This window comes from Mirounga angustirostris, unplaced genomic scaffold (assembly GCF_029215605.1).
Source record: "Mirounga angustirostris isolate CCGP_5_RB_7025 unplaced genomic scaffold, mMirAng1.0.hap1 SCAF_11, whole genome shotgun sequence".
NCBI lineage: Eukaryota > Metazoa > Chordata > Mammalia > Carnivora > Phocidae > Mirounga > Mirounga angustirostris.
In genome coordinates, this window is record NW_026991719.1 from 125,816,975 (window position 1) to 125,831,330 (window position 14,356).

Consider the following 14,356-nt stretch of genomic DNA (forward strand, 5'->3'; position numbering starts at 1 on the left):
GAGGACCTGGCTTGGACAGCCGGGTGGAAGGTGGGTGGTGACTGGGAATCCGAAGTTCCATCTTCTCATTTAGGCCTACGATGTCTGTGAGCCATGGAGAGGACATGTCTGGTAGGCAGTTGGAAGCACGGGTAAACAGCTCAGGGGAGGGTACACTGCTGCACGTGTCATTTGGGAGCGGCCAATACGTAGATGGTGCTTAGAGCCATGACAATGAGTGAGGTCAGCACAGGAGTAAGTGGAGGTAGTGAAGGTGGCCCGGGGGCTCCCTCAGGGGTTCCCACCTTGTAGAGGTTGTGTAGAGGAGACAGAGAGGGCAGTGCTCCAGAGGTCACAAGACGAGGGCAGCCTGAGGGACCCATAGGATAAAGTCAGAAAGGAGCCACTGGATTTGGCAACGTGATTACTGGTGTTCTCGACACACCACTGTGGTGCAGACTGGTGGGGTGGACGCAGATTAGAAGGAGTTGAAGAGGGGCGCCTGGGTGGCTCAGTTGGTAAAGCGTCTGCCTTCGGCTCAGGTCATGATCCCAGGGTCCTGGGATAGGGCCCCACATCGGGCTCCTTGCTCAGTGGAGAGTCTGCTTCTCCCTCTCCCTCTGCCCCTCCCCTCCATTTGTGCTCTCTCTCTCATAAATAAATAAATCTTTTTTATTTTTATTTTTCTTAAAGATTTTATTTATTTATTTGACAGAGAGAGACATAGTGAGAGAGGGAACACAAGCAGGAGGAGTGGGAGAGGGAGAAGCAGGCTTCCTGCCGAGCAGGGAGCCCGAAGTGGGGCTCAATCCCAGGGCTCTGGGATCATGACCTGAGCCGAAGGCAGATGCTTAACGACTGAGCCACCCAGTCACCCTAAATAAATCTTTTTTAAAAAGATTTATTTATTTGAGGGCGCCTGGGTGGCTCAGTTGGTTAAGGGACTGCCTTCGGCTCAGGTCATGATCCTGGCGTCCCGGGATCGAGTCCCGCATCGGGCTCCCTGCTCGGCAGGGAGCCTGCTTCTGCCTCTGACCCTCCCCCCTCTCATGTACTCGCTCTCTCTCATTCTCTCTCTCTCAGATAAATAAATAAAATCTTTAAAAAAAAAAGATTTATTTATTTGAGAGAAAGAGAGATAGCAACAGAAATAGGGAGAGAGAGCACGAATGGGGAGGAGAGGGAGAAGCAGGCTCCCTGCTCCCTAACACGGGGCTCAATCCCAGGACCCTGAGATCATGACCTGAGCCCAAGGCAGATGCTTAACCCACTGAGCCACCCAGGCGCCCCAATAAATAAATCTTCTTAAAAAAAGGAGTTGAAGAGGCAGTGGGGAGAAGTAAGGAAATAGACAACTATTTTGAGAAGTTTGGCTATAAAGAGGAACAGGGGCACTTGGGTGGCTTAGTCGATTAGGCATTCGACTTAAAAAAAAATACATTTATTTATTTGAGTGAGAGAGAGAGAGAGAGAGCATGGGGTGGGGGGGGCAGAAGGACAATCAGACTCCCCACTGAGTGCGGAGGCCGACACGGGGCTTGATACCAGGACCCCGAGATCACAACGTGAGCCAAAGACAGACACTTAACTGACTGAGCCACCTAGATGCCTCCAGCATCCGACTCTTGATTTCGGCTCAGGTCATGATCTCAGGATCGTGAGACTGAGCCCTGTGTTGGGCATTGCGCTGGGTGTGGAGCCTGCTTGAGATTCTCTCTCTCCCTCTGCCCCTTCCCCTGCTCTCTCCCTAAAAAAATAAAATAAAATAAAATAAAATAAAATAAAATAAACTGTTTTAAAGAGGACAGAGAATCGGGGTTGTGATTGGAGAGAGGTGTTGGGTCAAGAATGGATGCTACTGGGACATATCTGATGATGCAGGAGAAAGACGGGGTGACCTTAGGAGTGAAGAATTCCTCAGAAGAGAGGAGAAACTTGTGATTTGGCCATGGTGGGATGACAAATACCAGAATAGCCTTCTGGTGGTAAACAACTAGAATACTAGGCAAAATATTGAAAACAACAGGCAGTGCCAGCCTGTGATCAGAAGGAAACCAAATGTAGTGACCCCAGTGAACAGCCTGGACTTCTGCCTCAAGGCACTTCTCCAGTCATGGTACAGGAAGGGTGTCTCCTGAGTAGAACCTGTGGTCTCCATTATTAGAGCTAACAAGCCAATAGTGGAGGGAAAAAAAAATAGAAGACCAGAAACATTTGATTAATCCAGAAGTCAGGAATGGAGGAGAAAAGGAACAAAAAACAGATGTGACGAATAGAAAACAAAGAGCTAGATGGTAGACTTAAACCCAACCATTAAATGTAAATGGATTAACCAGACCAATTAAAAGGCAGAGATTATCAGACTGGTTAAAAAAGTAAGCCCAGGGGCACCTGGGTGGCTCAGTTGGTTAAGCGACTGCCTTCGGCTCAGGTCATGATCCTGGAGTCCCGGGATCGAGTCCCACATCGGGCTCCCTGCTCAGCAGGGAGTCTGCTTCTCCCTCTGACCTTCCCCCCTCTCATGCTCTCTCTCTCTCTCTCTCTAATAAATAAATAAATAAATAAATAACTCTTTAAAAAAGTAAGCCCAAACCACATGCTGTCTATAGGTGCACTTTAAATAAAGACACAGACAAGTTAAAAGAACAGAACAGAAAAAAGTTATATAGAGAAATAAATTAAGCATAAGGAAGTGGGTTGGCTACACCAGACCAAGCAGATGTCAAAAGAAAGAACATTACCAGAGATAAAGAGGAGCATTTCCTGATAATAAAAAGGTCAATTTATCAAGAACACATAACAGGCCAGGGCGCCTGGGTGGCTCAGTCAGTTAAACGTCCGACTTCAGCTCAGGTCACGATCTCAGGGTCCTGGGATGGAGCCCCGCGCTGGGCATCCCCACTCAGCGGGAAGTCTGCTTGTCCCTCTGCCCCTCCCCCTGCTTGTGTTCCCTCTCTCTCAAATAAAATCTTTCAAACAAAAAGAACACATAACATTCCTAAATGTGTATGCACCCAACAAGAGCTTCAGTCAGATGCAGCAAAATCTGACAGAACCAGGAGGAGAAAGACAAACCCATAATTACATTTGGAGACTGTGATACTTCCCTCTCAGTCTGCCAGAGAGAACTGGTAGAGAGAAAATCAGTAAGGATACTGAAGACTTGAACTACACTATCAACCACCTTGAGCTAATTGACATTTATAGAACACACCACCCAACTGCAGAACATACACTCTTTTCAAATAAGCATGGAACATTCACCAAGCTAAACCATATGCTAAGTCATAAAACAAGTCTCAATTTTAAAAGAAATGAAATCAGACAGAGTAAATTCTCTGTACTACAATGTAATTAATGTAATTAAAAACACATAACAGGGGCGCCTGGGTGGCTCAGTTGTTAAGCGTCTGCCTTCGGCTCAGGTCATGATCCCGGGGTCCTGGGATCGAGCCCCGCATCGGGCTCCCTGCTCCACAGGAAGCCTGCTTCTCCCTCTCCCACTCCCCCTGCTTGTGTTCCCTCTCTCGCTGTGTCTCTCTCTGTGTCAAATAAATAAATAAAATCTTAAAAATAAATAAATAAATAAATAAATAAAAACACATAACAAAAAGATATAGGCCAAATTCTCAAATATTTGGAAATTAAATACACTTCCAAGAAGGTCATTGGTTAAGGAAGTAATAATCACAAGGGAAATTAGAAAACATTATGAACTCAATGATAATGAAAATAGAACATATCCAAATGTATAGAATGCAGCTAAAGATGTTCTTAAAGGGAGTTTATAGCTTTAAATGCTTATGTTAGAAAAAGAAAGGTTTAATTTTTTTTTTTTTTAATTTTAAGTAAGCACCATGCCCAACGTGGGGCTTGAACTCACGACACTGAGATCAAGAGTCACATGCTCCACTGACTGAGCCCGCCAGGTGCCCCGATAAAAAGGTTTAAAATAAATGATTTAAGGTTATACTTTAAGAAGCTGGAAAGGATGAGCAAGTTAAGCCCCAAATAAGTTTTATTACTCCAAAATAAGTAAAAGAAAGGAAATGATAAGAGTGGAAATCATCAATAGAAAATGGATAAACGATGGAGAAAAATCAATGAGACCAAAACTTGGTTCTTTAGAATGACCAATAAGCCTCTATCTAGGCTGATCAAGAAAGAAGGAAAGACACAAACTACCAATACAAGGAATGAGAGGGGACATCAGTGCAGATCCTATAAAGGGTTGATAAAGGGGTATCATTAACTTTATGTCAACTTAGATACAACAGGCAAATTCCTTGAAAGACACAAATTTCTGAAACAGACACAGGAAGAAGAAACAAAATCCAAATGGCCCAATATCTGAAGAAATTTAAAGATTTTATTTGGGGGGCGCCTGGGTGGCTCAGTCGTTAAGCGTCTGCCTTCAGCTCGAGCCATGATCCCAGGGTCCTGGGATCGAGCCCCGCATCGGGCTCCCTGCTCAGTGGGGAGCCTGCTTCTCCCTCTCCCACTCCCCCTGCTCATGCTCTCTCTCCCCCTCTGAAATGGTCAAATCTTTAAAAATAAATAAAGTTTAAAAAGCTGAATTGCATTTCCAGAAACTATCAATGATCAGTTAGACAATGAAATAAAGGGGCACCTGGGTGGTTCAGTCAGTTGAGTGTCGGACTCTTGGTTTTGGCTCAGGTCATGATCTCAGGATCAGGAGATGGAGCCTCGAGTCGGGCTCACACGCTGGACACGGAGCCTGCTTGAGATTCTCTCTCTTTCTCTCCTTCTGCCAACCCCCAACCCCAAAGGAAAGAAAATGAAATAAAGATACCATTTACAATTGCATCAAAACCATAAAAAAAAAAACCATGGGTGTGGAAAGGAGGGCCTCTGGAGGATTTGTTTAGTGGGGTATGGGGCAGCGTGTCTGATGTCGGGGTTGGAGTTAGGAACCCCGAGATGAGAAGCATCGGGAAGACTCGAGCCTTTCAGTGCAACAAACTCCGCGAGTACAGCCAGAGGTTGAGACGTAAGCTTTTATTCCTCCTGGACAACTTGGACTTCAGCAACGCCTAGCTTCGTGGGGCATGTAGTGTGACTCATGGTCGCAGATAAAACATCTTTCCAAGACACTCAATTACATGAAACCTGACTTGCTTTTAAAAATGTGAGTCCGATTTTCTTCTTCCTCCTTCTTTGCCTTGCTTCCAACTCCCCACCTTCCTGGGGCTTCTCGCTGTCTGGGTAACTTAAGGTTTGGGCCTAGCCCAGACCTGGGCAGTAGCCCCTCTGTCATTGTCACTGCCTGGCCCTGAGTGAGACTGAGCCAGCGGCCTCTGGAGCCTGACCTGGCTTGGCACCCGTCGGTGGGCGCACCCAGGGGTGGCCTGGCCGGCAGGCCGTCACGTTAGGCTTTGCTCCCGGGTCCCTGGTGCAGCCTGCGGACACGGGCCTGCTGAGAGGGCACTGCCGGGCTCTCGGGTATCTCGTGCGTGAACCGAACCACAGAACAGCCACACCTTACTTTTTCAAGTTACAAGAGGCTGGGAGGGCCCCAGGCCTCATATGCTCTCTCCTACAGAGCGGCCTCTTCTCCCTGGGGCTTCAGCCAAGTCCAAAGAGAAGGCCTAAGGGCTGCCCTGCCCAGGTCTTAGGGGAGCCAGCTCCCTGCTCCATCCTACTGGACTGGCCACCCCGCTCACCTCTCCTCCCCAACAGTAACGGCTTTCCTGTCCCCCAAATGCTGGAACGAAGGCAGGCCTTGAGACAGCTTCTAGCAGCTGGCCGGGGGCGCTCCGAGCCCGGCCTGTGCCCACACCCCGAGCGCAGCTGGGGCCACCACCTGCTCTCCCCTGTGCAGAGGGGGCCCCCACCCCCCACCGCCCACGGGCTGCTGAGGATTCGAGAGCCATGAGAACTTCCGACTATGAGAACTTTGACTTCCAGGTTTGGGGAATGTGCCAGGTGAACCGATCAGCTCTGAAATTCATCACTCTCTTCGGGCCCCTGCCTGTTCTGGTGTTCCACAGCGAAGCCTGTAGAAGGAAGAAATACCAGTTAGTAAGCGGGGGAGGCTCCCCAGCTGCCAGAAGGCCTGGCTCAAGGGCTGGACTGCGCTGTCATCTCAGCTCCTGGGCATTCCCTGGAATTAGGGGTTTCAAATGGCACCTGGAAGGGAAAGTACCTGCTGCAGCTTCATATGTTCTGGAAGCAATGGGGGGGGGGGCTGGCACCCCCAGGCTAAGGGAAGGTGTTGCTGCGAGGAGGAGGCGAGGGAGCTCGCACAAGGCCTTGTCCAGAATACACAACTTCCTGGGGGAGACGTCGGGGGCGGGCTGGGCTTCTGGCCATCGTCAGGAGGGGTGGCCTGCCTTTGAGCTGTCCCACGCCCTCAGGGAGCAGGGGCCTTGTCCATGCCCGATGGGAACAAACACTGTGCTGTTCGGGGCTGGCATGAGGAAGCATGCCCGAGCGGCCCTGGAGGCTGGCCATCCAGCTGCAGAGCGCACAGCCAAGCCCTGTCCCTCGAGTATGGGGCCAGTCCCAGGGGTACCTGGGAGGGAGCTTGATGACAGCAGCTGCAGGCTGTCCAGGACCCCATCCTCATACAAGGCCAGCTTCTGCACCATCTTCTGTCGGGCCGGGTTGATGACGATCCGCGGCGGCCGCGATGAGGCGGAGCTGCTCACGAGCGATCCTGGGGCAGAGAGAGCACCTCTCAGCTGCCGAGGCCGCGGTCCCTGGGCACTCCTCAGTGACGCCGCTGGCCTCACGGGTCTCCCCAGCCCCCAGCTTAGCTCCCTGACCCTTTGGGACAGAAGTCCTCCGTGCCGTCTCTGAAGGAAGGGCCTGGAAGGGGCCGTGCCGTCGCCCGGGCTCCCAGCTAGGCCAGGAACCCGGTCCTGAATAAAGCCTTCCTTGTTCCCGGCTTTCAGGAAGTGAGCTCCTGGCCCCTTCTCACCCACCTGGAGGGCAGGGCCTGGAGCTTGCTAGGGACGGAGTGAGATTAAGAGCAGGCCCCCAGTTCTCTCCTCCCAGAAGGCTGGGGGCAGGAGTATGGGGACTGCCACCAAAAGAGGCCCCCGGTCCCTCTTCTGGGCACCTGTCCCCAGCTACCTTCCATAGCTGCCAGCTGGGGCCCTGGGCCGCTCCCCCAGCTCGACTCTTGGGTGGCGCCCCCTTGAGTACAGCCGGCCTGCCCAAGGGCTGCTGGGGCCCACACGGTGGCCCCCCGCCCGGGGCTGCCTGGCCAGGCCAGGCCCGGGGGGCAGCGCGGGCTCAGGCGCCAGGAATGCAGGGCAGCAGACAGCCCGGACACACTCTCGTCACTCTCCACGGGCTGGTTGGGGCCTTTCTGGAGCCGCTCTGGAGCCTGGGCTGGTGCTCCTGAGGGAACCGCCAGGGGCTGCAGTGGGCTGGCACCGCGTGGGGCACTGCCAGTGAGGGAAACGTAGGAGTTTTCCTGTGGGGAAGAGGGGCCTCGGCTGGCAGCCTCTGGCTGCAGGGCTGGTCCTGCCACGGCCGCCTGCAGCTTCTCCAGACTCTCATACACCTGTGAGGAGAGAGGGGGCTCTCAGGGGCAGTGGGCCGGGCCGGGCCGCTCCCCAGCTCCACGGGCAGGCCGCGACCGGCCGCTCAGACCACTCAAATGGGGCGTCAGGGGAGAAGGGGGGGGTCAGGCCGCTGCGGCGGCACAGAACACCCAGAAGGGGGCGCAGGAAAAGCCCTTCGCTTCTCTCTCTAGCAGTGGGCTTGCGCAGGAGGCTCCAGGCACCCTCAGCAGAACTGAAGGGCAAGCTACCAACATTTGGAGACCGTCCCCAGAAAGAGGTCTGGTAGGTGGCGTGGGCGGCACCCGGAACGCGGGGTTCCTGATAGGCTACCACGTGCCATGGGCAGCCAGAGTCTCGACCGCTTTCCATCCCCACCGGCCTCCCCCCTGCCCAGGGCTACCTGGGTCATGGGGGGTCTCCTCTTGGCCCGGCGGTGCAGGCAGCAGCAAGCCAGCTGGCCCAGGGCCAGGCCCAGCTCGGGTGGGCATGGCCCAGGCCTGGGGTCCACGTGCTTCTTACAGATCTGGCTGGCAATTGGGGCAGCCCAGGCACCTGTGGCCAGACCTGCTTGCAGTGTGGTCTGGGTGCTTTTCAAAGTCACCCCGGCCTCCTCGGCCTCTTCTTCAACGAGGTCTTTCTGTGGGACAGATAATATGAGCGTGGCCACTGGCGGGGGGGGGGGCGCGAGGATGCCTTCAGCCCCATTCCCCAGGCTCTCATCACTGACTCCTGTGGTCTTTCTTAAGATTTATTAAGCACCCACTGTGTGCCCAGCACTGCCCCAAGGCCCTAGGGATCTAGTGACAGAGCACCCCGGGCCCACCTTCATAGAACTGACCTCCTGCTGTGGGAGAGACACTGACAAGCCTCTAAACCAACGGAAAACTTCGACAGATGGGCCCATGGGGCTTTTGACCAAGGCCTGAGCAAGTAGCACTTGGGAGCTGAGATCTGAAGGCACAGATTAGCCAGAGGTCAGAGCCGAGGAGGAAAGGGAGTACCTCACAGAGAGGTACCCAGGGGTGCAAACGGAACTGGAGGCTGTCCTGGGTTTTGAGATGGGAAGGACCAGGAGGAAGCACCTGGGTCAGGGGGTGGCCTGTGAGGCAGAAGGAAAGGTTCAAACCAAGGCCCTGGGGCAGGCAGCGGGAAGCTAGCTGAGTTTGGGGGACAGAGAGAAGGTTGGTGATAGCAGGACCTGGGTAGTTGTGGCCATGTTAAGGGATTGGGCCTTCACCCCAAGCACGGTGGGAAGGCAAAGGGGCTTCCACAATCTCTTTTTTTGTTTTTGAAAGATCGCTTTGGCCGTGACATGGAGAACAAATAGGAAGGGTCCAAAGAAGCCCAAAGAAGGATCCCTGAGGGGTCTGGCCCACTGCCCTGGGGCAGCTATGACAACATGGAGAGCAGCCTCAGTTGGGTTGGCTCTACACACAGAGCCAACAGGACGTGCTGACGGATGTAGATGGTGAAGGAAGGAGGGCTCCTGGCTGGCTCCCCGATTGTAGACCCACCGAGACCCGGTAATGGACAGAAACAGCCCCAGGCCAGGAACAGGGGCAGCAGGAGGTATACCAGTTGTGAAACGTAAAGAACAAACGTGACCGGATGCGTTCCGGGCCCGAGAAGGCTCTGAGCACGGCACGTGTATAAGGTCTGTTCACATGTGGGGAAGCGGGCCCAGCGAGCCCTCCTGTCTCAGCCAAGGGGCGGGGGCAGCTCCGCCACAACGTGGAGCGCTCATCTACGGCGCGCCCGATTGCCCACCACAGCCTCTCCCAGGGCCCTGTGCTGTTTTCTGCTGTAGCTTCTGGTCCCAGAGCACTGGGACTGCCTTGCTGGGACGACCCCTTCCCCGCTCCCGGCCCAGGTGCGGTCTGGAAAGGCCCCTAGCATCTGCAGAAGAAAGACATGTTTTTCCTGAGCAAGGTCAAGGGAAGCTGTTTGGAGCCCTGCCTACTTTCAAAGATGAGTCAGCAGCAGCAGAGGCTGGCTTCTGTGGGGCACTGCGTTCCAGATCATTCCACCCTCCAGGGCTGCACCTGTTGGTTATCAGGAGTAGCGCCTCCCTGCCTGCCTCCCTCCCTCCCTCTCCCCTCTGCCTCCCTCCCTGCCTGCCTGCCTCCCTCCCTCCCTCTCCCCTCTGCCTCCCTGCCCGCCTCCCTCCGTCCCTGCCCCACTTCAGGAGGCTCACCAGATACTTGGTCCCGGCACCATGCATCCTCACGGCCCTCTGGCCGGCCAGGGTCTCCAGCACTACCTGGAGAGGGCAGGACAGAGAGTGGTGCAGTGGCTCCTGGGGGCTTGGCAGGGAGGGCCATATGCGGCGGGGCTTGCGGGGTGGACAGGAGCACAGCCCTTAGACGGGCAGATGAGGGCGGGCTATGGGACTGATGCTTCGGTGGTGTGGAGGGCCCACTTGAGGAAAAGGACTGCAAAATTACACATATGAAAGGAGATGCAGGGCCCCCATGGGAGGGGCCCATGTCAAGTAGAGAGGGGCTCTTGAGCTGAGGCTCCTGTTAGCTTCCTGCCAGATTGGCCTCCGGTCTCCTATGGAATTATCCAGGCCCTCCTGCCTTTGCTTGGCCACAACTCCCCCACCCCCGAGCCAGCAAAGGGGCCAGGGGCTCACCACGCCGAAGCTGAAGGTATCCGTGTCCACGGCCAGTCTCCCTGTCTTGACGTAATCCTCAGGCAGGTAGGCCAGGGTGCCACGCACGGTCCGTGTCCGGGCCACCGTGCTGCTCTGGCCGGGACTGGCCCCTGCAAAACGGCTGAGACGGGCCAGGCCAAAGTCTCCCAGTTTGGGCATCAGTCTCTCATCCAGAAGGACGTTGGAACTTGGGGAGGGAAGGAGCGGTGTCAGGTCGGCCCTGGCCCGCTCTGCACCCGACACTTGCCTGGCCCTGACAACCCTGGACTCAGGGTGGTCCAGCTACCCGGGGGCTCCCAGCTACTCGGGGGCTCCCTCACACGGTTCGGTCTGTGCTCACCGGGGCGGGGGGGGGGCATCCTTGGCCTCTGTTTCCACACCTGTCCCATGCCAGGTACTCAGTGACCCAGGGCCCCCAGCTCTGATGTCCCAGGTCTCAGGGCTCCACCCCGTCCCTCACCTCAGCCTCAAGCAGGAGAGGGCAGGCCTATTCTCATGGGGGACACCCAGAGCAGGGCTCCTCGGGGCTCGGAGAGCAAGTACCACTGCTGCCTACTGACAGAAGGTTTGGGAGCATCACTCCCCTGCCACAGACTCTATCCTTACAGCGCTTAGAGGCCCCAGGGGCCTGTGTCCCCGCCTCACCTTTTGACATCTCCATGGATGAGGCTGGGGCTGTCCTGGTGTAAAAACTGAATCGCCCGTGCTGTGCCCAGAAGGATGTTCAGTCGCTGAGGCCAGGAGAGAGGGGGGCAGGCCTGGCTCTGGAGTGGCAGAGGAAGCAAAGGGGCTGGGAGGGCCACGGTTCCTTGACCCCAACTCTCCCTCCACCTGTCACTGTGGGTTCTAGACAAGCCGCTTCACTCTCTGGGCCTCAGTTTCCTCTTCTGGAAAATGAGGAGCAAAATCTGCATGAGCTACTTCACAAGAAGGTGGAGAGTAAGCTATTCCACTGCTTTGGAAAGCATGCGGAACGTGCTTCCCGGAGTCATCGTGAAATGGGGCGCTCCTCAGTGCTTAGAGCTCCCTCCGCCTCTCTGGGGCCATCGGGATGCTGTCAGAGGCATTCTCCCCAGCTCCCCCAGCACAGCATGCCTGTCCTGAGAGCGGAAGTGCCCTGTGTGCCGTCAGCCCTTGCGTCTTGTGGGTGCGTGGCTAGCGGAGGGTCAGCTGCAGGTCCAGATGGCGCAGTTTACTGCCCACTGCCTCCTACTCTTGAGGGCCGTGCTGATAAGACCCTTCAGCTAGTCTGCTTGCCAGAGGAAGGGGCGTGAGTTGGGGCACCGAGTCGATAACCCCCTTTTTAGAGGCAGCTTGAGCCAGGCTCCCAGGCACGCAGAACAGCCGGGGAGGGACCACGGGAAAGGGTGCCAGGGAAGACGGCAGCCCACCTTGGGCCAAAGCCTGAGCCCGGGCCCTGCCCGCTGGTGGGACCCACTCACAGAGCCTGAGAGCTTCAGTCAGGTGCTGGGAGTGCTGTGGGGCCAGGGAAGCGTGCCAGGCCAGGGACAGCTACCTGGGAGTGCAGGCGGTCTTCCAGGGAGCCATTGGGCAGGAAGCCATAGACGAGGCAGTAGAAGCCACTCTGAGCACAGTAGCCAGCGAAGTCCACGATGTTTGGGTGACGAAACCTGCTTGCAAGAGGGGGACCTGAGCGCTTTCCATTTGGCCATCGCGGGGGTGGGCTCTGGGGGCCTGAGGGAGCCAGGTACCATGCTTTGTGGTCCTGGAGGCCAACGGGGCCCTGACCCGGTTCTCCCTCTGCCCCCAGACTCACCGTGACAGTTGCCCCACTTCGGTCAGGAAGCTCTGCTTCACTGTGGTCCACTCCAGGTCGGCCCCCTGCAGCCCCCAAGGAAAATGAGGGCGGGGAGGCAGCATGAAGCTCTTGCAGCCAAGGCCTGATGGCCGCTCTCACTGCCACCTGTCCTGGGCCCAGAACCACCAAGGGGCTGGGGACCTCGAACCGGGGAATCAGAGGGCTGAACGAGGTACATGGGGGAGCATGGGAGAAGCACCAGAAAAGTGCGGGTCTGCTGACAACCTGCCAGGGCCTTTGCAGGGAAGGCTCCACCCACCTCCTTCAGCCTCTTCACAGCATACAGCGTGTTCCTCATCACCGCCCGGTACACACACCCGAAGCCACCCTCCCCGATCTTCAGCTCCTCTGAGAAGTTGTGGGTGCCCTGGGAGATCTCGCTGAGGGGCCAGCAGAATGGAGAGGGCTGGGCCCCCTGCAGGAGGGATACTGGGCTCTCTGGGTTAGGCTGTGGGCAGAGATCCTGGATCAGGTGAGGTCCTCTGTCTTCCCCTCTGCCCGACAGTCACAAGCGCCCCCTATCCCACTGCCTCCTGGCTGGCCCTACTGGGCTGGCTGGGGTGCCCAGGTGTACCAAAGGCTACATTTTTTTGCTCCTTGTCTTGAATATTTCCCTGGGGCAGGACCCACCTACCTTGGTAGAGGAAGGGGCTGGATATGGTGGTGGTGGCTGGAGGGCAGCAGGGCTTGGGACAGGACCGAGCTCAGCCCCAGAATGGGTCTGGGAGCCTGGAAAAGCTTCATAAAGATAACCAGTGAGAGGCAGGCAGAGACCGATGGCATGGTTTATGGCAGTGGCCATGGTCAAGGTGGCCCTTTCCACAGGTCCATCAAGCCCAACACCCGGGTCCTCTTACCTGGGGAGGGGAGTGTGGAGGCTGACGTCTGCAACTTCCGGGGGCGGGGGACCTCAGCCTCACAGGGTGCAGGGGGGCTGCTGGGCCTCGGGGTGCTGGTGCTGGGGGGCAGAAGAGGGGCGGGAGGGTGCCCTGGGACACCAGGAAAGAAAACGGCGGTTAGGCCCAGGCGGGGGTGGGGTGGGGTGGGCGGGGAGGAGCCCCGTAAGAGGCCCCGCACCCAGCCCGGGGTCCTGGGGTTCCCCGGGGCCGCGCGCTCACAGGCCGTGATGATGTCCCGAGCGCGGAGCAACTGCAGGTGCGTGAGGATGCTCACGAGGTCGGCCACGCGGGCGTTGCGGTTGATCCAGGGCCACAGGACGCTGGCCGTGCGCTGTCCGGAGCGCTCGCACAGCCGCAGCTCGGTCTGGTCGCGCACGATCAGGGCGGCTGCGGGGCGGGAGGCGTCAGGCCTGGGCGCCCGGGGCCCGCGCGCCCTCCGCCCCCGCGTCCCCCCGCCCGCCGCCACGCACCGAACTGGCACCAGTCGGCGGGCTCCAGGGCGTCCATCACTTTGTAGAAGCGGCACATGACCCAGGGCGGCACCTCGTACAAGAAGTGCTGGGCGCCGGGGGCCGCGGGGTCCCCCGGGCCCGGCCCACCGGCCATGGCCGCCGCCGCCCCCGGGCCAGGGCCTCTTGGGGCCTCTCGAGGCCGGGGCGGGCGCGGGCCTTGGCCGGCCGGGTCCGCGGACACTGACTCACTTCCCCTTTAAGCCGGCCTCGTGCAGCGCCCGGCGGGGCGGAAGGGGCGGGGTCCGGGCCCGCCGCCATCTTGCCCGCCGCCGCCGCCGCCGCCGCCGCCGCCGCGACCCTCGGCCACACGGGGGCGCGGCGCGCGGTCTCTGCCCGCGAAGGCCGCGCCCCTGGGTCCGGTTGGGCGGTGAGGCGGGCTTCTCGGAGGAGGGGCCCCCTGAGTGGGGCTCTGAGGGATGGAGCAGCGCGGTTCCGAGCACTGGGACAAAGGTCATGGCAAGGCCCGGGACATTCCAGAAAGGGCTAGAGCTGGGCCTTGTGAGCGTCACTGGGAGGTCCCCTTACGAACTTTTGGCTTCATTCGGGAGGCAGCAGAGAGTCGTCAGAGATCCCAGGCGGGGCAGGGTCAGATGTGGGTCACACAGAGGACCCCCGCTGCGTCCTGTCAGCTGGCCATGAGGCTGGGTGCAGGGAGAACGATCTGGAAGCTTGTACAGCAGGCTGCCCCAGCTCCGAGCGTTGTTGCCCACCTCCTCCGCCCTGCATGCCATCTTTTCCACTTCTTCAGGAACCTGCTCCAGCAATTATTTGCTCTTTGCAGTGTTTGCAACTTTTCCTTCTTTGGTGGCTTCTTCCCACTAGCACGTAAAACGTGTTTACGCCTCTTAAAAACAGGCCTTCAGCTTCTGCTGCGCCTCCTCCCTCTTGTTGCCATGCTCCTGGCTCACTTGGCACTACCCCCTGTGAGGATGGCAGAGTCCAGCCTCTCCCAGGCA

The 14,356-nt window shown here is 57.3% G+C and overlaps 1 protein-coding gene across 4 annotated transcripts; it reads right to left on the reverse strand.

Annotated features, from left to right (window-relative positions):
* Positions 1–4,983: 4,983 nt before the first annotated feature.
* On the reverse strand, positions 4,984–13,592 carry IRAK1 (interleukin 1 receptor associated kinase 1). Of its 4 annotated transcripts, XM_064574740.1 has the most exons (15): positions 13,359–13,592; positions 13,108–13,275; positions 12,847–12,978; positions 12,624–12,727; positions 12,249–12,437; positions 11,948–12,012; positions 11,687–11,801; positions 10,816–10,934; positions 10,150–10,357; positions 9,709–9,774; positions 9,282–9,410; positions 7,915–8,151; positions 7,078–7,513; positions 6,515–6,658; positions 4,984–5,996 (listed from the first exon to the last, which is right to left on the reverse strand). In XM_064574740.1, the coding sequence occupies exons 1-15, from the start codon at positions 13,492–13,494 to the stop codon at positions 5,935–5,937; spliced, it is 2,310 nt and encodes a 769-aa protein (XP_064430810.1). In that variant the 5' UTR covers positions 13,495–13,592; the 3' UTR covers positions 4,984–5,934. The 4 variants fall into 4 exon arrangements, with proteins under 4 accessions (XP_064430810.1, XP_064430811.1, XP_045740163.1 ...); XM_064574741.1 differs by lacking the exon at positions 12,249–12,437; XM_045884207.3 differs by lacking the exon at positions 9,282–9,410 and having other exon boundaries at positions 13,359–13,591.
* Positions 13,593–14,356: the final 764 nt, after the last annotated feature.

What these genes read in the sequence shown, in the direction of transcription:
- IRAK1 (XM_064574740.1), bottom strand. Translation starts at nt 13,494, where the DNA reads ATGGCCGGTGGGCCGGGCCCGGGGGACCCCGCGGCCCCCGGCGCCCAG. An exon ending in CAGCCCCTTCCTCTACCAAG is followed by an intron (nt 12,438 to 12,623) that starts GTAGGTGGGTCC and finishes CTCTGCCCACAG; the next exon opens with CCTAACCCAGAGAGCCCAGT. An exon ending in GGAGACCCCCCATGACCCAG is followed by an intron (nt 7,514 to 7,914) that starts GTAGCCCTGGGC and finishes CTCTCCTCACAG; the next exon opens with GTGTATGAGAGTCTGGAGAA.